General features: G+C 37.0%; 1 protein-coding gene and 1 non-coding gene across 9 annotated transcripts in view; one reads left to right on the top strand and one right to left on the bottom strand.

The window, feature by feature from the left end:
- The window catches only part of DOP1A (DOP1 leucine zipper like protein A), a 117048-nt gene that overhangs the window by 59386 nt on the left and 34634 nt on the right, over positions 1-23028 (bottom strand). For all 8 annotated transcript variants that reach the window (XR_009865501.1, XR_009865503.1, XR_009865502.1 and 5 more), the window contains exons 5-13: positions 20653-20842; positions 15049-15147; positions 10421-10520; positions 9579-9688; positions 8177-8285; positions 6862-6982; positions 5823-5942; positions 4040-4154; positions 3122-3355 (exon numbers count right to left, since the gene is read on the bottom strand). Coding sequence is in view for 5 of the 8 variants with exons in the window: in XM_062186417.1 (XP_062042401.1) it covers positions 3122-3355; positions 4040-4154; positions 5823-5942; positions 6862-6982; positions 8177-8285; positions 9579-9688; positions 10421-10520; positions 15049-15147; positions 20653-20842 (1198 nt within the window). In the remaining 3 variants the exon portion in view is untranslated. The remainder of the gene's footprint in view (positions 1-3121; positions 3356-4039; positions 4155-5822; positions 5943-6861; positions 6983-8176; positions 8286-9578; positions 9689-10420; positions 10521-15048; positions 15148-20652; positions 20843-23028) is intronic.
- On the top strand, positions 17611-17734 carry LOC133757262 (small nucleolar RNA SNORA40). The gene has a single exon (XR_009865633.1). It is a non-coding gene; the product is annotated as a small nucleolar RNA SNORA40 (small nucleolar RNA).

Here is a 23028-nt window from a genome sequence, read left to right as displayed (position 1 = left end):
CAATGATAGGAGAACTCTTTATATTACAGTATCAAAGTTCAAATAAAGGTGGCTATAAGAATTGAACTTGTCAATTTTTCTCCTTTCAAAGGTTAGCAAACCATCTAAATTCATGTATATTTTTTAAAAGAAGAGTTATTCAAACTGGAAATTGACATTATCTTACTACTATGAAATTATTTTTATATTAATTTTTCTTTACAAAATGATCATAAAAATGGGTATTGATTAATTCAAGCTATACATTATTTATCTTGCATATATTTATAATATTTAGTTATATGGACTATGTAACTGTTCCAGATTACTTTATAATAAAATCTTACTGAAATAGGAAGACATGTTTTGGAAATAGAGTACAGATATCTAATACACTAATTTTACAAAAATATACTAATGTACATATTAGATTTATCTTGTAAAGAATTATTCCTTCACTAAAAACAGAATACAGAAAACCTTTTCAACTTTTATATGATTTATTTATTTTTTTGAAAGGCAGAGTCACAGAGAGACAGAGGCAGAGAGAGAAGTTTTCCATCACTGGTTCACTCCCCAGACAGCCACAATGGCTGCAGCTGGGCCGATCTGAAGCCAGGGACCAGGAACCTCTTCCGGGTCTCCCACACAGCTGCAGGAGCCCAAGCCCTAGGACCAATCTTCACCATCTTCCCAGGCCACAGCACAGAGCTGGACTAGAAGAGGCACAGCCTGTACATGAACTGGCACCCATATGTGCTGCTGGCGCTGCAGGCGGAGACCTAGCCCACTACACCACAGCACTGGCCCCTTCAACTTTTAAATATGATCAAATTTCAGGAATCTAAACTGAAGATCATACACTGTACTTCAATAAAAATATAGGGAAAAATATACAACCTGGGAATACAAGAAAATCAGAGAAGGGAAAAGTCATACTCAAAGGTTAATGAAACATTACATGAAAAATAATTTAATAGCTATTATATATAATATATGGATATTCCCATTTATCTTACCTGTAACCATTTACCAGGGCCTCCAGGTACTATCTTATCATTTCATTTTTTTTTTTAAAGATGGATAGATTTATTTAAAAGGTAGAGTGATTCAGACAGGGGGACACGCAAAGAGAGGCACATACACAGAGAACCTTCTATTCATTGGTTCACTCCCAAATGGCTAAAATGGCTGGGGCTGCTCCAAGATGAAGCCAGGAGCTTGGAACTCCATCCAGGTCTCCCATGTGGGTGGCAGGGACTTAGGCCATCTGCTGCTGCTTTCCCATGCATATCAGCAAGGAGCTGGATTAGAAGCAGGGTAGCCTTGACCCAAAGGGATACTCTGTTACGGGATGCCTGTCTCACAGTGTCAGCTTATCCTGCTGAGCCACAACACAGGCTCCTCTCCTCCATCCCACCCCTGTGTTTCCTAGGTAGCAAATCTTCATATATTTGAATATCCTATTGAAAAATGCTATGGCCATTGCTTTTCCTATTGCTATCAACCAAATAAAAAACAAAGCTTCAGTAAACATTATACCTATCCTAGCTTTACTTCTAGGAAAATCCTAGGAACATAATTTAAGGAAAAACAGTACAATACAATGAATTTTCCAGGAAAAGGAGATTCAATACCAGGGTACTTCAAAGAGCTTATGTATAAACAGAATTAAAGGATAAATTTATTCTGATGCATGTGGCAATTCTTCAGAAAGCTCATAAAAGTTATGAAAAATCTCTGCCTGGATTTCAAAATTTTTTTACACCAAAATAATTAACAAATTTGAAGGATAATAAGAAATTGAAGTTTTAATTAATGTAGAATAACCCTGGGGCACATTTAAATTGATTGAGGGTGAGTCATTTCATGTATGAAGAGCAATGATATTAAGATGGACCAAGAAAAGTCACAGTATTACTATCTGATGTGACAGACTGTATGAGATCATCCTGATTAGATATCCTGCTTGTGTGGAAATAAAAGATAGATTTTTTATGAGATTAAACATAGATCAACTATTTTTGATGAAAATGTAGCATTTGAACGAAGATATGCTTTAAGTGTAAAATACACATTAGATTTTGAAAACATACAAAAAATAGTGTAATATATTTTTAGGGCCTTAATTTTATATAGATTACAGGCAGAAATGAAAATATATTGGCTATACCTGGCTAAAATATAAAATTAATGTCAACTGCTTCCTTTTTACTTTAATGTGGTTTCTAGAAAATTTAAAATCACATGTCTCTCACATTATACTTCTATTGGCAAGGCTGACATGACAGTTAAGCTGGAGTATAGTCAAAATGTACGTGATGAAGCTAGTGTTGTGGTATAGCAGGTTAAGTCACTGCCTGCAGTGCCAGCATCTCATATCAGTGCTGGTTTGAGTACTAGCTGCTCCACTTCTGATCCAGCTCTCTGCTAATGTGCCTGGGAAAGCAGAGGAAGATGGCCCAAATCCTTGGGTCCCTGCACTCATGTGGGAGATCCAGATGGAATTCCAGGCTCTTGGCTTTGGCATGGTCCACCCCTGGCCATTGTAGCCATGCAGGGAGTGAACCTGTAGATGGAAGATGTCTCTCTCTCCATCTCTGTCATTCTGCTTTTCAAATAATTAAAAAAAAAAAAAACACTTAATTTTAAAAAGTCTACATGATGTTCTACTGCCAACAGCACTTAGATCTAAGAGTGAGTCACTAATATTTCCATGCCCATGTATAAGCAGTCTCACTCAGAAAATATTCTTAGTGAATTTTTAAAAATTTTTATTTATTTGACAGAGTTAAGACAGTGAGAGAGAGAGAAAAGTCTTCCTTCCGTTGGTTCACCCCCCAAATGGCCACTCCAGCCAGAGCTATGCCGATCCGAAGCCAGGATCTAGGTGCTTCCTCCTGGTCTCCCATGCGGGTGCAGGGGCCCAAGCACTTGGGCCATCCTCCACTGCCCTCCCGGGCCACAGCAGAGAGCTGGACTGGAAGGGGAGCAATTGGGACTAGAACCCGGTGCCCATATGGGATGCCGGTGTCGCAGGTGGAAGATTAAGCAAGTGAGCCACGGCGCTGGCCCACTCAGAAATTATTCTGTATCCAACAAATATAACTGGTCAATTGCCAAAAATAATAGCTAAAATTACCTTTTTGTCTTCCCAATCTTTAATTGTGTTGTTCTGCCCACTCGGAAACTGCACCACACCTCCACTGCCAGCAGATAACAGTGGAGGTTGAACCTTGCTAAGTATCTTTGAACACAGTCTAAGGGAATCTGTGAGCTCAGATAAGCGCAAAGTCTGGAGATGGCTTGTCAGGGCAGAAATCATTCTGAGCAGCAACTGTGGCAAGTGTTCCGTCTGGATTTCAATGTATGTCTCCTGAAAACAAAAGTAGTAAAATGAAAAGAATTTAAACAATGCTTTACCCAAAAGTCATATGATTTCATTTATTTTTAATCTATATAAATAAGGCAGTAATTTACTCATCTGTAATGTTTTATAGGTGCCATGCTCTTAATTAATATTGTATAGTCATTTTATGATTGATGACTTATAAAATTTCTATTCCCAAACTCTCAAATTAAGTACTTCAAAGCATACATTATAAAACAACCCCAGTTTTATCTGCCACATTACTGAAATAATAAAAAAAGTGCAAAGAATCAGTTAAAAACAAAACAGGCTGAATGTCATACCTGACACAGCACCCTCATACTTCTAGTAGGCTTCAAAATGAGAAAGCAAAAGATTGAGGAGAGAAAACATAAGGGAAAAAGATTTCCAAAAGTCTTCATTTAATAGAAAGAATCATTAAATATATCAGTAAACCACTATACATTATACAGTTAGGTTTTATAACATGCAATTATATAAATTATATATATTTCACATATATATATTTTAAAGGACAAAACATTTGGAAAATTTTATGAAGCTATACCAAAGGGGAAAATCAATTTAAAGATGAAATTTAGTTGAAACTAAGATTTGTCTCTGACATGAAATATCTGAACCACATTATTATATTTCCTTGATTTTTTTTTTTAACCAAAGTGGTCTTACCAAAGAAACTATATCCAACAAAAAATCCACCAATAAGCAGAAATTGGTCAGCTGTAACTCAGAGGACTCACTACTATCTCCAGGCCCAGTCTGAAGTCTGGCATGCAGTGTCCTCCTAAAAGGACAAAATTCACTTTATCAAGTATTCTATCAAATAATATGAATACCTGTGACAACATCATTGTCTTTCTAATGCTGGCCAAGTTAACTGGATCATACACAATGATGTTCTTATGGTAACACTTCCTTTCCCCGGGATACTAGTGTAGTGTAACTGTGGAAAATTCTGAAAGCAAGATTCCTCGACATATAATCTAAGCCTATAATTGCTTTCTTGCGCTTCCAAGTATTCTAGGTAAGTCTAGTTTTTCAGATTTATTTTCCATTGTTCCTATGATATATGTGATTTTCTGTTTAAAATGGATTGTTTGCTATCTCATTCCTAAGCTTAAGCTTTTCATTTATCCTACTGGACTACTTTCCTCTCCCCCCACCATCCTCATTCTCTCACATTCAGAATCCATCTGTCTTTCATGGTCTGAGATTTAATGTTACCTCCTGAAGAAACCTGTCCTGATCTACACAGTAGAGATCATTCCTCCAACAAACCACTCATATTAAGTCATATTAATCATATATAACTATGCATTATCCTACTCTGAAGACACAAAGTAAAAAATGATACTTTCCCTGACAAGCAGGAAGTATAAGGATGTAGACAAATAAAATACAACAAAGTGCCAGTGCCAAAGGAGTTGATGCTATGGGACATCTGAGGGAATTAAGAAAGGTTACTGAAAACTGGGTGACCTCAGCACAAGGCCTCACCAGAAGGACAAGTGGAAAGAGTATTTTAGAAGGAACAGATCAGAAGGCTTGGCAGTAAGAAAGTTAATTTGTGTTCAGAGAATAGTTCAGGTCATGGATATGTGTGTTTGTGAATGTAGAAATGAACACAGAAAGGTTGGTTGTGGACCCGCTCAGAGTCGGACTATGTGGTGAGGAAATACTTGTAATTCCTCTGCTTTCTGACATTTTAATCTAATAAGGCATTTGTAATTTTAAATTTAATAGCAGAAATATATATCTGCATGCCTTTCTTGTTTCCATTCTAAGGTCTTCAAAAACAGACTATATATAGTGTTTTTATCTGGGCGCTCAACATCTGCTGCATGAGTATCAAATAACCTTCTAAATCATTAAAGGAATTGATGTATAGCAACAACATTTTTGTAAAACTTCTAAACCTGAGGTTGTACAAGCTTACTTTCTGACTACATGCTTCTGAGGTTTGAAATGTTAATGTGGTTCTGAGAGGATTTGGTCTAGAATCCAGAGAATTCCACTTGGGTTCACTAGTGCCTTTGGGTTTTCAGACCATGGTTTAGGCTTTCTCATTCACCAGTGACAATATAAGTGGATTCATGGTCTTAAAAATATAAGTGAACACAGAGTTTTTTTGCTAACCAAAGTGGGAATAATTTTGGGGATGTATGCAGAGGCAATAGCCACAAAATTGCCATCTTCTCTACAATAAAGAAAAACTGGATTATTTTGGAATGAAGGGGGAAAATTTTTCATCTATGCTGGGAATGTATAATCTCTAAACTCTTCCAAATCTAAGATTTTATGATTAATAATTTTATATACTCAAGTGACAAGGTACAGATTATGGCTAGGAAACAAAAATTGTCAGCAGAATGCATAAAATAAGATTAAATAATTTTTAAAAAGCAAAGTTATGTTTGAATGTGATTAAAGTGAATGAAATAGTTTGACATACCTACAACATTCTTCAAACCAACGTGCAACGTAATCCCACATATAAAAAGGCTCAAAGGAATTAAAGAGAAGGTTGGCAGTTTTAATCAGCTCTGCTGTTTTCTTATTTTCCCTTAATTTACTAAAGAAAGAAAACAAAATGAAAAATTATTAACACTTAGGTTTTGAAATTTAAATTTGAATGCAATTTTAGGACAGTACATATTCCTAGGTAGGAAATGTGTTAACAAGAAGATTGTAATAAATAATCTTTATCTACTACTGGTTTCCTATTACTTTATGTGTAGCTGCTTTTTCAAATGACTTATAACTATATAGACTTTCAAATGACTTATAACTCTAATATATATTCAAGATCAGAAATTAGGCTTGGATAACTTCTGAATAAAAATATAAGGGAACAGGAAGTTCTTTTTAAACTATTTTTTAACTGTGAGACTTCATTTGCATCAAAATCTTGGTTCTCTCAGCATACATAAACTGAATATTTGATTTTGACAGTCTTGATTGTAAAGAATTTCATCTGTTTCTCGGAGCTCTTTCAGATATTATGAAATACTAAGTTTTTATTGACCAATTTCAATCAAATTATTATTCCTAAGCTTAAAAAACAACAAAAGACTATAAGTAGTCATTATGATTGAATCACTTACCTAGACAGGACATGCTAATGTTACATGACTTGACCCAGGCATCCAAGTATGTTTGGTAAACATGCATAAAGTCCCTGGAACCTATATCTTCACATTAACTGCTAAAAAATTAAACTTTCTATCGCTAAATATTAAGAACATTAGAATGTGGTGGTTCTTCCATGTTTAAAATGTGTGTTTGAATGATCAGTGCAGTTTATTACAATACTTTATACATCCGAGATACAGTGATATTTTAAATCAATCTTACTCATCAGAACATGAACTTTATAAAGATGCCCAGTTATTACTAAGAGTTAAGTTATATTTAGTGAACAAGTAGTGTTGACTTTATGAATATTAAAAAATGAGGACATTTTACATCATGCTTAATTTTTGGTAATCCACCTGCTTAACTGAGCATGATCCTTGCTGAAGGGTGGTTCCATCTGAAGACCCAATTCTGCTTTGCATTGAGAATATAATGTTCTAAACACTTCAATCAGGACATCTTCCAGAATTACAGGTCCTAAAATTGATATACAAATTAAAGGCAATGATAATTATTGGCAAATAATGGTTACCAGAAAATTGGCCTAATGAAGGATGCCTTAGGTGTTTTTAAAAAAATAGTATTTTTTTCAGAAGCTAAACTAAACTTCACATTTTGAGAGGCTAAACGTAAAGTAATAAATAACTGAAAAAATATTTACTTAATATGTAAGTTAATACAATGGAACATCCAAAATCAGAGAATTTGTCTTGTCAGTTAACGGCTGTTATCTCAGACAAGTTATTTAACTTCTTTAGGCTTCAGTTTCCTCATCCAGAATGAGGATGATAATACCAAGCCTACAGGACTAATCTAGGATTAAGAAAAATATTTATAAGGTAGATAGCATAATTTCTAGAATATAATGAGTATTCAATAAATGCTATTTTTACTAGTACTATAGATATATATTGAAACACATATGGCTATATTTTATTATAATAACAGATATAAATTTCTTTTAAATTCTTGAACTTCATCTATAACCTTAATTGCTTAGAAAATTCTCAAAGAAATGATACAACTTATTATTTTATATATTAAAAATTTAATTTAAATCTTAAGAATTTTAGGTATTTGCTAAAAACCTACATATAATTTGAAGGAATTACAGTTTGTGATTCCATTTCATATTTATGTTTTTTCTTAATTTCTCTCATTTACCATAATTAGTTTTCCAACAAGTCTAATAAATATACAATGAAGAAAGTGAATACACACAAAAAGTAAACATGGGGAAGAAAATTGAGGAATAGATTCTAAATATTATTTTGCACAAGTCCTGGAATTCTGTGAACTATAAGGTAGTATAAGGTAGTATATGACAAATGTTTCAATTTCAGTAACAATCAGGATTAAGAAGAGTTTAGATATCATTAAAATGACCTCCACAACCTACACGCTATAAGGTAGAAAGACGAAAACATACAGCTTGAATGTGCACTTTTAACTCTTTAAACTTTAGAAAAGATATTGTTTTGAGAGTCTGTATTTAAAAGCATTCAGGTATGCAGAGATTTCAAAAATTCTTACACCAAAACAAACTTATTTTTTACTTCCATTTTCCACAAAGTTTTTGAAATATTCTTATATAGCAATTTTCCTTATTTTTATTATGAAACAATAAAAAAACCCACATGTGACTTCATGCTTCAGAACAATATATATTACCTAGCTCAGGTTTGTCCAGTAAACTGATTAAAATACGAAAAGGTTTTAGATCCTGCATGAGAGTGCTCTCTTCTCCAAATCCATTCACTTGCAAGATTCCCACCATTGCCTTTAAAATAGAAAAGTACACTAGTCATTTAAGTGAACATATTCAAAGGTTTCTTATGAAAAAATACTTTTTCAACATAACTATATATAATAAACATTTATATCCCCAATTGTTTTCTGAAGCCCTTTCACTAAGGTTGGTCTTCTTCCATAGCTAGACCAAAAAAAAAAAAAAGTTTATGAATATATTTCTGTTTTGAGAGAAGAAAAACGGTGTTTAAATTCTCTCAAAAAAAAGTGGAAGGCCAGCACTGTGGTATAGTAGGATAAGCAGCCGCCTGCGGTGCCAGCATCCCATAGGGGCACTGAGTCTGAGCTGCTCCTTTTTTTCGACAGGCAGAGCAGACAGTGACAGAGAGACAGAAAGGTCTTCCTTTGCCGTTGGTTCACCCTCCAATGGCCGGCACACCGCACTGATCCGAAGGCAGGAGCCAGGTGCTTATCCTGGTCTCCCATGGGGTGCAGGGCCCACAGCTGCTCCTCTTCTGATCCAGTTCTCTGCTATGGCCTGGGAAAGCAGTAGAAGATGGCCCAAGTGCTTGGACCCCTGTACCCATGTGGGAGACCCAGAAGAAGCTCCTGGCTCCTGCCTTCGGATCAGCCCAGCTCTGGCTGGCCCTTGCAGCCATTTGGGGAGTAAACCAGAGGATGGAAGGTCTCTCTGTCTTTCCCTCTCTGTAACTCTGTGGAAGAGTCAAAATCTAGAAAAATATATTCATCAGTTGACTGTTAGTTCTAAAATGAAAATTTTTGTATTTAAGGTCATGAACCCCAAACTGCAATTATTTTCTCATTAGTGACTCACAATTATATTCCTCTAAATTCACTCTCTTAAAAATATTCTAGATATATAACTTTTCTCATTTTGAAATATCTTTAGTAAATATAATTGAAGTAAAAATGTGAAGTTAACCTACGGATCATCTGAAAATATCCATTACAATAGCAGTTTTACCACATTTAGATCACTATTGCAGCAGATTTTCCTGAGGTTTCATGGAAAATACAGGTCCTAACCCATTCTTGCAAAAGCTCTCACTTGCAGTTGAGAATCTGCAACTAATTTTAATAAAGTTATGAAAACAGTGAAGAAAAAAATCTGTCTTATAAAGGGGTTTAATTTATGATTACTTATCATTTTATTATAGCTGTTTGCCTATGAGAGTCAATTTTAGGAAGTTTGGGAATTTTGTCTCCACCTTTTCAACTGTGAATTCGATTAAGGCAGGGCGTTGTCTTATACTTTTAGTAATTCTAGTGGGCATTAATAACCAATAATGAAAGCATTCATTACCTGCACCAACAATTCTTTTGAAAAGGTAGTGAAATAGTAAGTGGCATGTTCTTCAGGATTACTGTGTCTTGTGCTTCTGGGTCCTATGATAGCGCCGTTGTTATCAAAACCTCCATGGAAACAAATTGCAAAATGAATTAAAATGGAACTCTCAAAAGCATTGTTCAATAAATACCAAAACAGCAAATATCTCAAAACAGTACTAAACACTTACCAATTAGTAGCCCAATCAATGTCAGCAAGAGAGATCATTTTAGATAGTTTAATAAAGGAAAACCAATTCAATATATTAGTATTCTTCTAGAATTATCCTGTTTTTTCCCCCACTCTTACTAACAGTGAAATAATTGGAGACTCAGAACATTATAGTTAAGTCATATTCCATCCTCTTACTCTAGGCAGTAAGGACTTGTGAAGACAGACCAAATATACTCACAAAGGTATCGAAGATCAAAGTGTACACATGCTTTACTGCCTGTGTGGAACAGTAGAATAATGTTTGTAGAAGTACTAGTCCTGAGTTACCAGATGATTTCAATGTTTTGGAAGTTCTGCCATTATTTTGATTATTAATTTATCCTTCTTTGTCTAATTTATGGTATAACAACCTCTATTTATAAGTGGAAAAAGTCTTGCCACAGTGAACATGGTCTTATGGCTTCAAATAGTTTCTGAAGCTTCTTCATAAAATACACAATTTACTCTTCATTTTTATAATGTCTATTCACACAAAAACGTTTCAGTTTTTTCATTTAGAACATGCACACAACTTGGTGATAGTTACATATGGCAATCTTCCTCCATTTTTTTCCCAGTTACGACCACACACATCAAATACCTACCAAGAAGCCATGCATAAAGTCTCCGATTCAAGGACATATCCCTCCTTAATACTACATGAAGGGCTGCTGACAAGATCCTGATCATATCTGGTCGCGTGGCCTGCAAAAATTAGGAACGTGACTATGCTTAATTGTACAAAACTATATTACTTTTTGTCCTCTTTAAAAAAATAATGCCTTATAACTATTCAGATTATTAGGGTGTATATGGTACTTTCATAAATCATTATTTCATTTGTTCTTTAAATCAAAGGAATTATTACATCTACTTCATAGATGAAGAAACAAGAAGAAAGGTTATGACTGTCTAGTTGCACAGCTGAAATAACTGAATTATTTTAAATATAGATAAGTATAATCTACATAAATGAAATAGTTTTAGGATCCTCAGCAGTTTTTAGGAATTGAATTGGGTTCTGCAACCAAAGCATCTGAGAAGTGCTTATCTACCTATTCAATATCAAATATGTAGATTATAGTCACCAAATCTTAAAAAATATTGAAGTCTGACAGTCTTATTTGGTGAAGAAAATTTCTCTTAACAAAGTGGGAAATGTTAGTAAAAGGGTACAAACTTCAGTTAGATTACAGAAATAAATTCAAAAGATCTATTACATAACAATAACTATAGTTAACAACAATGTATTTTTGAAAATTGCTAAGACATATTAGTGCAGAAAATAATTATCTGAGCTAAAGAACTTGCTAATTTCCTTGACTATATACAATGTTTACATATTTCAAACCATGTTGTACATACAAAGTTGTAGATACAACTCCATCATAGAAAAATATAAACATTAAAAGGCATGAAGTTAAGCCGGCGCCACGGCTCACTAGGCTAATCCTCCGCCTTGTGGCGCCAGCACACCGGGTTCTAGTCCCGGTCGGGGCACCAGATTCTGACCCAGTTGCCCCTCTTCCAGGCCAGCTCTCTGCTGTGGCCAGGGAGTGCAGTGGAGGATGGCCCAAGTGCTTGGGCCCTGCACCCCATGGGAGACCAGGAGAAGCACCTGGCTCCTGCCATCGGATCAGCGCGGTGCGTCGGCCGCAGCGCGCAGGCCACGGCGGCCATTGGAGGGTGAACCAATGGCAAAGGAAGACCTTTCTCTCTGTCTCTCACTGTCCACTCTGTCAAAAAAAGAAAAAAAAAAAAAAGAAAAGGCATGAAGTCGGGGCCGGTGCTGTGGCATAGTGCGTAAAGCTGCTACCTACAGTGCTGGCATTCCATATGGGCGCTGGTTCAAGTCCCAGCTGCTTCACTTCCGATCCAGCTCTCTACTATGGCCTGGGAAAGCAGCAGAAGATGGCCCAAGCCCTTGGGTCACTGCACCCGCTTAGGGAACTGGAAAAAGCTCCTGGCTTCGGATCGGTGCAGTTCTGGCCGTTGTGGCCACTTGGAGAGTGAACCTGAGAATGGAAGATCCTTCTCCCTCTCTGCCTTTCTGTAACTCTGCCTTTCAGATAAAATAAATAAATCTTAAAAAAAAAAAAAAAAAGGCATGAAGTTACTTCTTGGTTACTACTGATACCACCACATATTTTTGATATGTAAACTACTTTTGTGTATCTCAATAAAGGTATGGGGCCAGCACTGTGGTACAGTAGGTTAAGCTGTCGCCTGCAGTGTCTGCATCCCATATGGGTACCAGTTCGAGTCCTGCATCCCATACAGGTTCTAGTTCAAGTTCTGGCTGCTCCACTTCCTATCCCACTCCCTGCTGATGTGATTGGGAAGGCAGTAGATGGCTCTAATACTTGGTGCCTGCCACCCATATGGGAGATCTGGATGGAGCTCCTGGCTCCTGGCTTTGGCCTATCCCAGTTCTGGCCACAGAAGTAAATTGGGGATGGAATAAAAATTTTTCTGTCTCCAACTCTAACTTTGTGTTTCAAGTAAATATGTAAAAATTTTAGAAAGGCTTAAGTATTAGAGATTACATATGCTTTCCATGAAACTGTAGAAGATATCTAATAATTGTTCATCTACGATATAATAGCAATCATGCTTTTGGCACAAGGTCATGAAGGCTTTGTTCACTTAGAACTGTTGATAGTATATTACACACATGACTTGGAAGGAGAGGAAGTAGACAACTAAGATGTTATGTCATAATCCTTATTCTCAGGAAATCCTTATTTATCTAGTGAAGTAATGGGAAGAAGAGAATTAGAATTAGAAGGATACTGGAACTGTTAACAAAAAAATTCAATGTAGGTATTTTTTCATAATGCAAATTATAGAAAGTAAGGCTTGAGAAAACCTTGGCTGGTAGGAATAAAGAGAAGGTGGAGTAATAAAGTATTGAAGGAAATACAAGATGAAAAAAGGTTGGAAAAAACCTCATCTAGTGAGGTTACAAATCAAGTTCTTCTTGATTTGTCTATTACATAATTCCTCAGATCTTGTTGAAGAATCTATCAGAAGAAGGCCTATTAATGTTGAATGCTGGAAATGGAGGAAAGCTATAGGAAAATCCAAGAACATAGCTCAATACATTTATTTTATTTTTTTAAAGATTTTATTTTTTTGAAAGGTAGAGTTGAAAGAGAGTGAGTGCGTGCGAGAGAGCTAAAGCGAGATCGAGCAAGCGAGAGATCTATTCTCTGGTTCACTTCCCAGATGGCAGCAATGGCCATGGCTGGGCCAGGTTGAAGCCAGGAGCTTCCCAGGTGGGTGCTGAGAGCCCAAGAACTTAGGCCATTTTCTGTTGTTTTCCCAGGCACATTAGCAGGGAACTGGATTAGAAGTGGAGCAGTGGTGACTTGAATTGGCACCCATTTGGGATACTGGCATTCCAGGCGGCTATACCAACTACACAACAATGCTGGCCCTGATACACTTCTGATAAACAGAACCATACAACATACAACATATTTTAGGCTTGTGGACCACATGTATTTCTTGGCATATTGTTTTCTTTTATAAACTTTAAAAAAATAAAAATCACTCCTGCCTTGTAAGCTATCTGGCCATCCTTATATTAGTGCCTTCCTAAGTTCAAACCTATTGATGTATTCTAGTAGTGTTTTATTTTGTGAAAAACCAGAGGGCAGAACAAAGACCCTTGCCTCAAAATAGAAAGTGGTGGTAGTTTGTCCCAATTAGTTATAGTACAGGACATCAAGTATAAAATTGTTCAAGTATTAATAATTTAATCTCAAATTGGATGAAGTACCAAATTAGAATAAAGGAAGAAAAACCAACTAAAGTGATAAGGAAACCAGTTATTATGAAAATCACAAATAACATTCTTTGCTGTTAGTGACTTTTTGGAAATAAATTCAGTTTTCTTTTTCTCTTTTAAAGATTTATTTTATTTGAAAAGCAGAGTTACAGAGAGGCAGAGGAAGAGAGACAAAGAGGTCTTCCATCAGGTGGTTCACTCTCCGAATGGCTACTATGGCCAGAGCTGGGCTGTTCTGAAGCCTGGAGCCAGGAGATTCCTCCAGGTGTCCCATGCAGGTGCAAGGACCCAAGGACATGGGCCATTTTCTATTGCTTTCTCAGGCCTTAGCAGTGAACTGGAAAGGAAGTGGAGCAGCCAGGTCTCGAACTGGCACTCATATGGGATGCCAGCACTTCTACGCCACAGCGCTGGCTCCAATTTACTTTTCTAATGTAAAATTCTCTTATTATACAAGTAATAATACATTTTCACTAAGTCATAAAGTACAAATGCCTCTTGATTTTATTTTAGGATGCAGACTATTAAGAAATAAGGGGATGATGTAGCATGCAGCTCCACCAATCTGAATACCTAATATACATATTGAGTCACTCTTCACCAAGGTTTAGATTATAAAGGATTTTGATTTCTTTTAAAACAATGACACTGATAAAATTAAATTCCAGGAATGAAATGCTTCATTCAAGATTTGTCAACTTAGTTGCTCTTATTCATAATAAAAGTACTCAAGGATGTTGCGTGATTAAATATTTGGCTCTCAAACTACAACCAATGCTGCCAAGTGCCTGGCATGCTTTCCAAAATTACTCAAGGATGATAAGGTAACATCAGGGCAGATTAAGGATGGTTGTAAAGAAGGCCTGGGGCACAGAGTCCTGGCTTTTTCAGAATTAGCGATGAAGATTTCTTCTTAGTTTAGAGTTTAAGAGTCTGAAAATAACTTACTTTCAATTACCATACACAGTATCAAGTCGGTGAAACCTTTTTCAAATTTTTCACAAGTTTCACTCCTTAAAAAGGAATGTTTTCTATATAACTGATTTATGAAATGAAATAATCCAACACACTTGTCTTTAAAAGAGGAGAGGTGTGTGAGGAGGGCAGCACTGTGGCATAGCCAATTAAGCACTGGTTTGAGTCCAGGCTGCTCTATTTTCAACCCGGCTCTCTGCTAATGTGCCTACGAAAATGGCTCAAGTGCTTGAGTCCCTGTACTCATGTGGGAGACCAGGATGAAGTTCCTGGCTCCTGGTTTCAGTCTGGCTCAGCCCTGGCCATGGCAGCCATTTGGGGAGTAAATCAGAGGGTAGAAGACTTCTCTCCATCTCTGCCTCAATCTTTTCTTCTCAATCCAATAAATAACTCTTAAAAAAATGATATTGATAAGAAAATAGACACCAGGAATATCTTGTATTAATACCAGCATTAATGTCTTACCTGACTCATGTGGAAAGGAAAACAGAAGAGTATGAGATCCAGTGTGCTTCTCTGTACAAGAACGCTTGAGTCCTGGACTGAGGTGCTTACTGCTTCTACCTGAAATAAGAGTTTTTAGATTAACATTTGTTGTCTATTGTGCTGAGAATTTTCTGAAATGAAAATATAACAATTTTTCAGTTTCTCAAAGTTCTCAAATAGGCTTCTGTGGATCTTATCAGTGGTTACATGTCTTTACATTATTTTGAATAAGTAAAAATAAGGATACTTCAAAAAGTTTGTAGAAAACTGCAATTAAAAGTTTATTTTGGATGCCAGTGTTGTGGTGCAGATTAAGCCCCCACTTAAGACACAGGCATCCCATATCAGAGTGTGGGTTCAATTTCTGGCTGCTCAGCTTTGAATCTAGCTTCCTACTAATGTACTTGGGAAGTCAACAGAGGATGGTTCAAGTGCTTGGGTTCCTGCCACCTACATGAGACTCCTGGATGCAGTTATTGGCTCTAGCCTGGCCCAGCCCAGACCTTGCAGTTAGTGGTCATTTGGTGACTGAACCAGAGGATAGAAGTTCTCTCCCTCTTCCTGTTGCTTTTTTTTTTTTTTTTTTTTTTTTTTTTTTTTTGACAGGCAGAGTGGATAGTGAGAGAGAGAGAGAGAGAAAGGTCTTCCTTTGCCGTTGGTTCACCCTCCAATGGCCGCTGCGGCCGGCGCATCTCACTGATCCGAAGCCAGGAGCCAGGTGTCTCCCAGTCTCCCATGCGGGTGCAGGGCCCAAGGACTTGGGCCATCCTCCACTGCCTTCCCGGGCCATGGCAGAGAGCTGGCCTGGAAGAGGGGCAACCGGGATAGAATCCGGTGCCCCAACTGGGACTAGAACCCGGTGTGCCAGTGCCGCAAGGCGGAGGATTAGCCTGTTAAGCCACGGCGCCGGCCCTGTTGCTCTTCTTTTCAAGTGAATGAATTATTGCATAAATGTTTTCCCTGATTTGTGGTACCTAATATACAGAGTACAAAAAAATGTAATATATATGAGCAAAACTGACATTCTGAGAATTGATTACCACATAGCTATTGCGTCCACTGTTGAGAAATAGTGGTTTCTCTACTTCTACCTGTTGAATTCTTTATTTAATGGAGGGGTTAAGCTTGTGATTATAAATTTAAAATATGTTATTGCAGAGGCCAGCATTGTAGTGTATCCCATATGGGTGCTAGTTTGAATCCCAGTTCCCTGCTTCCCACCCAGCTCCCTGCTAAAGTGCCTGGAAAAGTAGTAGAAGATAGCCCAAGTGCTTGGACCCCTGACATGCACATGGAAGACCTGGAAGAAGCTCATGGCTTCAGTCTGGCCCAGCCCTCACTGTTACTGCCATTTGGGGAGTGAACCAGAGAATGGACTTCATCTCTCACTCTAACTGGGCCTTTCAAATAAATAAAAAAAAAATTTTAAAAAAGCATTGCACTGTAAAAATTAAAAGAAAAATAAGAAAGGACAGAGTGTGGATAGGATGCAAGAGGGAGGAAGAGTAGGGTGGGAACATTAAACTCTTAAAACTGCATATATAAAAATTATGAAATTTGTTCCCCTTATTTACATTTTAAATTTAAAAATTAAAATAACCAAATGTTTTTAAAAAGTTTATTTTGGTGTAAAGTTTTTATTTTTTATTTTTTTAAAGATTTGTTTGCAAGAGTTAGAGAGATGGGGACAGAGAGGTCTTCCGTCTACTGGTTCACTCTCCAAGTGGCTGCAATGGCCAAAACTGGGCCAGACTGAAGTTATGAGCTTCATCTGGGTCTCCTAGGTGGGTACCAGGGGACCAAGCACTTGGGCTATCTTATGCTGCTTTTCACAGAGTATCATCAGGAAGCTGGATTCTCAATGGAGCAGCTGAAACATAAACCAGCGCCCATAAGGGATGCCAGCGTAGCAGGTAGTTGCTTTTACCCACTATGCCATGATGCTTATCCTGGTATAAAAGTTTGACAAATTTCATATTTTCCTTGAACTATATGACTCCTGAAATGCATGGATTTCAAAAAATTTTTTTACCAAAATAAACTTCAAAATATATATTTTATTTATTTGAGAAGTAGAGTTAGAGAGAGGGAGAGATATAAAGGTCTTCCATCTACTGATCCACTCCCCAAATAGCCACAACAGCTGGAGCTGAGCCGATCCAAAGCAAGGAGCTGCTTCTGGGTCTCCCATGCAGGTGCAAGGGCCCAAGCACTTGGGTCATCTTCTACTGCTTTCCCAGGTCATAGCAGAGAGACAGATTGGAAGAGGAGCAGTCGGGACACGAACTTGTGTCCATATAGGATTCCAGAACTGCAGGTAGAGGCTTAGCCCACTATGCTACAGCACCAGCCCCCTCAAAATAAACTTTTTAATTCCATTTTTATGAACGTTTTTGAACTACCCTCATATATCATGATGGCTTAAAAAATGAGTACAAGCAATATATAGTAAAATGTCTTCCAGCCACCCAATTTCCCTTTGCAGACAACCAGTATTACCACAATATATTTTCTGTGAATACATGTGAACAAACATATCCATGTATCCACTTGTATTTTTGTTTAACTTATGGAAAAAGACTCTTAAAGACAGATGCAAAAAATTAATCTTTTGCAACTCAGAATTCATTGTTCACTAGGAATTTTAATTCACATAAACAGTATTATTCGGAAAAAAATACACCCACATATACCTCAAGCTCTGCCTTTCTCATTTAACTATAGAGTTGAGCATCCCTACTCTGAGAATATGAAATGTCCCAAAATCCAAAACCTTTTGAGCACTGACATGATGTTACAAGTAGGCAATTTCACACCATAAAACTTTGTTTCATTGTCAAAAGTATTTAAAATATTATATAAATATTGACAGTGTGTACAAGGTATATGCAAAGCATAAGTGATTTTTGTGTTTACACTTAGGTATTATCCCCAGGATTTTTCATTGTGTATATTACAAAAATGCCAATATCTGAAATCTGAAACAGTTTTGGTGACAAACATTTGAATCAGGGATACATAACACCAACATATTTTGAAGAGCTTTCCTTATTAGTACGTTTGCTTCATTTTTAAAAAAATGTCCAAAGTATGTTTTACTTCATGGGTGAACCCTATTTAACCATGTTCATAAAGGCCATTTATATGATTTCTGTAACTATTGTCAAGAGTGTTGCAATATACTTATGTGATGTACAAATTACACAAAAGACAAATCTCTCAAGGTAAATTGCTAGGTCTTTTTGGTATGTGCATTTGCAACTTAAATACTTTAATGCCTTCTATTAAGGTTCTATCATGTTATATTCCCACCAGCTACATAAAACAATTTCTGCTTCTCTACATGTTCAACAATACATTTTTTAACTTTTTGCCAATTTGATATATGAAAACTGGTTTGGTGTAGTTTAAATTTTTTATTTGTATTATAAAGAACGCTGAACATTTTTTCTAATTTGAATTCTTTTTATTTCATCTGTTCAAATCAATTATCTACTTGTTAAACTTTATTAAATGTTTTATTTGTCTTCATCTACTTTAAAGACATAGTGACAGAGAGAGACAGAAAGAGAGAAAAAGAGGGAGAGAGGGAGGGAGAGAGACACACAGACAAAGAGGGATCTTCCATCCACTGGTTTACTTTCCAAATGTTGGTGCCAAACCCAGGAGCCCACAACTCCACCAGGGTCTTCCACGTAGGCAGCAGGAACTCACGTAGGAGTCAACATCCCCCGACTCCTAGGGTGCATTAGCAGGAAGCTGGATTGGAAGTAGAACAGCTGGGTCTTGGGACCTGCACTCTGATATAAGAAGATGCAAGAACCCCAAGTGGAGGGTTAACCCACTGAGCCAGCTGCTCAGCTTTCGATCCAGCTCCTGCTAATGACTGTGGCAAAACAGTGGAAGGTGGCCCAATTGCTTGGGCCCCTGACACCCATGTGGGATATTTGGATTGAGTTCTGGGCTCTTGGCTTCAGCCTGACCTATCCCTGACCATTGTGGCCATTTGGGGAGTGAACCAGCAGATGGAAGGTCTCTTTCTCTTTCCCTTTCTCTCTGGCACTCTGCCTTTCAAATAAATAAAATAATTTTTTTAAAAATCCAGTATATACAAAGAACTCCTACAATTAAAAAAAGACAAACCAATTTTTAAAATGGGAAAGGATTTGGACATATATTTATCAAAAGAATATATACAAACAGCCAATAACCAACCAGAAGATGTTAATTAACATCATTAGTCATTAGAGAAATGCAAATCAAACCCACAAAGGGATAGTACTTCATACTCACTAGCATGGGTGTAATAAAAAAGACAGTAACAAGTATTTAAAATGATGTGGAGCAACTGAAACCCTCATATATTGCTGGTGAGAATGACAACTCATGCAGCCACACTTTGGACAATGGTTTGCCAGTTCTTCAAAAAGTTAAACACAGAGCAATTCTACTTCTAGGTATACATCAAAAATAAATGAAAAGACATGTTCATAAAAAAACTTATACATAAATGTTCAATATAGCATTATTTATAATGACCAAAAAAATAAGCAACCCAAGTATGCTTCAAGTAATGAATGGAAGAATAAAATGTGTGATGTGTATAACTGTATTATGGAATATTATTTGCTGATAATAATAAATGTATTATCACATGCTACAACACTGAAGATATTATAGTAAGTGAAAAACTATTTGCAAAGAACACATTGTATGATTAGATTTATGTGAATTATTCAGAATACACAAATCCATAGAATCTTAAAGATTAGTAGTTGCCAGGGACAGGAGTGAGAGTGAAATGTGGTGTGATTAATGGGGACAGGAGTGAGAGTGAAATGTGGTGTGATTAATGGGTATAGGGTTAGAATGGTTAACCAAAATGTTTTCTCAAAAACTTTTAAAATGATCCTGAGGGTTTCTTTGTTTTCCCTCAAAAATCATTTTAGAGAAGTGCTCCACAAAAATACAAAATTCCTTCTGTTTTTAATCTTGAAATTAAAAAGTATAAGTAAGCAATGTGGTTTCTTTATATTATCTTTTACTCTCTGCTTTAGTAGTATATCCTTTCACACAAATTCCATACAGAATCTGGTTATTATCACTTTGTCTAAAATCCTTCACATAAAGAAAGCTATGACCAAAAAGAAGGCCCACTTTGGTCCATAGTGGATGTAGCTATATTAAGAATGGTTCTATCAGTCAGTAAGATGATAATAATGAAGACATGACCAATGTAAAATAAAAACTAAAGTCTATTACATAATAGCATAGCAGAGTCCAAATTCCAAATCAAGAGAATCTGATGATTTCTACTCTTTAACACTATAATTTCCGTGATTTCAATTTATCTATACATTAAAATAACAACATATATAAACACCCTTTCATTAAAACAGTTAAGCTTCGAAAGACAGTAATTACTGATTATTTTGGCCTTTAATTTTCCTTGATTAAAAAATGTGATCCCCAAGAAACCATGAAAATAGAACTGTTTGTAGCACAACCCTCAGTACCTGTCTGAAATAGTGGTTGATTCCCAAGAAATATTTGTAAAGTGATACACCAAGGTTCTACACTTACCATTAGTTCAATATCACTACCAATTATATAAAGTTGATCTTCCATGGAGAGCTTCCTGTTCAAATGGGCAAGAACATATGTAATTCCAGGTAGACGCACAGCAGGACTAGTGAGAAGACTACCCCAAAGGGCACTATAGAATGCTGATTGGTCCACTGCAGCAGCAACCTTTTCCAACAACGTGTTTGTTCTGAGGTATAAAATAAAGTGGCGTAAGAAGGGAAATAGGTCTCATTAAAAAGATAAATCATTATTCTCTTCCAGAAATGTACAAGAACATGCATGTTATCATATGCTCTGCCTTAGACACACTATGACAGGATAGAAGAATACACCTAGAGGTAGAGGATGGGATTTAAGTCCTGGCTCCACAATTTTTAGCTGTATACTTTGGGGGAAATCACATAATCTTTCCTCACTTCAGTCTTCTCATCTGCAAAATGGAAAGAACAATAGAAGAACTACCACAGACTTATCTACTTCACTGGATTGTTGAACCATTCTAAGCCATAAAACACTGCACACATTTTACTTACTAGTAATTCTAGAGTAGAACACATTTTCTGTTGATTTTCTACAAATTAGAGGGACACTGTAAATGTGTACAACTCAGGACCCCAGCAGCTGAGAGCCTCAGCACCAGCTTTGGAGTGAGGTGAGACCAGCCTGCAGGAGCCCAAGCCACTAGCAATAAAGTTGCAGGAAGAGCCTGATGGGAGTCTGGCTTGGAGCGCTGTGGAGGACAGTGTACCTGCCAACCTAGAGAGAAAAAAAGGGGGGCACATTTCTCTCTCCATGACCATCTGGCAATGGCATCCTGTAACTAGCCAAGAGAAGGCGGGCACCATTTTAGACATATGCAACACCTGCACCAGTTCATGTCCACATGCCCAGCAACAAGCCAAGAGGAGATGCCTGAGTTTGGCTGAGAGAACTGACAGGGGGTTGGGAGCCCATGAATGTGGGAGCCTTGTGGGGCAAAGACTATGAAAATAGTGGCTGCATGGGAGGTGCAAGGTGTGGCTGGGACTTTGGGCAGTCACTATGGGGGATCCACATGTTTGGTGCTCCCTGATAACCTGGTGAGTGTCAATGCTGCAGGATCCATGTTCATACCAAGGACTCCTGGATCCTTTCTGTGGTTCTTGTGGCAGCTTGGATGAAAACTGTACCTGCTGGGGCTAGTGCCCAGGCATTAGTCTCTTTTGAGGAAAGAAGGCGAGTGTGAGACTGTGCCAATGGAGCTGAATAAACGTCCCCTGATTTAAAAAGAAAAGACTTACCATGCCCAAGTTGGGTGTCACCTTAGACACTCTCCTCACACTGGAGCACTGAACAGAACTCCCTGACCACACCCAGCACATGCCTCCGGGTATTCACTAAATGAGTGGACACTCTACTAAGCCACAGAGGCATAGTTCAAAGATAAAAACCATCACGGGGCGGGGGGGCACAAAAAATTTCACCACAAATACCTAATAAACATAGCAATTCAAGAAAAAAGGGTAAGGAAGACAACATGACACTCCCACAAGAATACAACACTTCAACACTAGAATGTGAAGATGAAGAGACTAATTAAATGCCATAAATGGAATTCCAAAAACTGATCATAGGATTACTTAGAAGTAATAAGCAAATTCAAGAACTAAATCCATACATGAGATGAATGAAAATTTTTCCCACAAAATTGAGATTTAAAAGAGAAATGAAGAAATCAGTGGGTACAATAAAAAATATGGTGGAAAACCATAACAAGAATAGCCAAGTTAGAAGACGAACCTCTAGGAATTTTATAGTCAGGGCAAAAAAAGAAGAAATAGGAAAACTAAAAAACAGTGTTGGAGATTTAAGGGACACTATCAAACAACCCAACATACATCTCTTAGGAGTTTCTGAAGGTGTGAAAAGAGAATGGATTAGAGACCTTTTTAGTGTAATAACTAGAGGAAACTTTCCTAATTTGTATAAAGAAAGGGATGTCCAAGTAAAGGAAGCACATAGAACTCCTAATACACATGACTAGAAAAGATCTTCACGACGACACACTGTAGTCGAACTCTCCACAATAACACATAAAGAAAAGATTTAAAAATGCACATGAGAGAAACACCAGATTACTTTCAGAGAATCTCCAATTAGATTCACAGCAGATTTCTTATCAGAAACCCTAGTGGCTAGGAGAGAATGACAAGATATATTCCAAGACAAGAGAAAAAAACAGTCAAGTCAGAATACTGAACTGTGCAAAGCTTTCATTTATGAATGAAGGTGAAATAAAGGCCTTCAATAACAAAGAGAAATTGAAAGAATTTGTTAGCACTCATCCAGTTTTACAAAAGATGCGCAAGGATGTGCTACACACAGAAACACAAA

Source organism: Lepus europaeus, chromosome 3, assembly GCF_033115175.1.
Source record: "Lepus europaeus isolate LE1 chromosome 3, mLepTim1.pri, whole genome shotgun sequence".
Classification (NCBI taxonomy): Eukaryota; Metazoa; Chordata; class Mammalia; order Lagomorpha; family Leporidae; genus Lepus; species Lepus europaeus.
The sequence above is the reverse complement of the archived record's forward strand: the minus strand, read 5'-3'. Positions and strand labels throughout refer to the sequence as shown.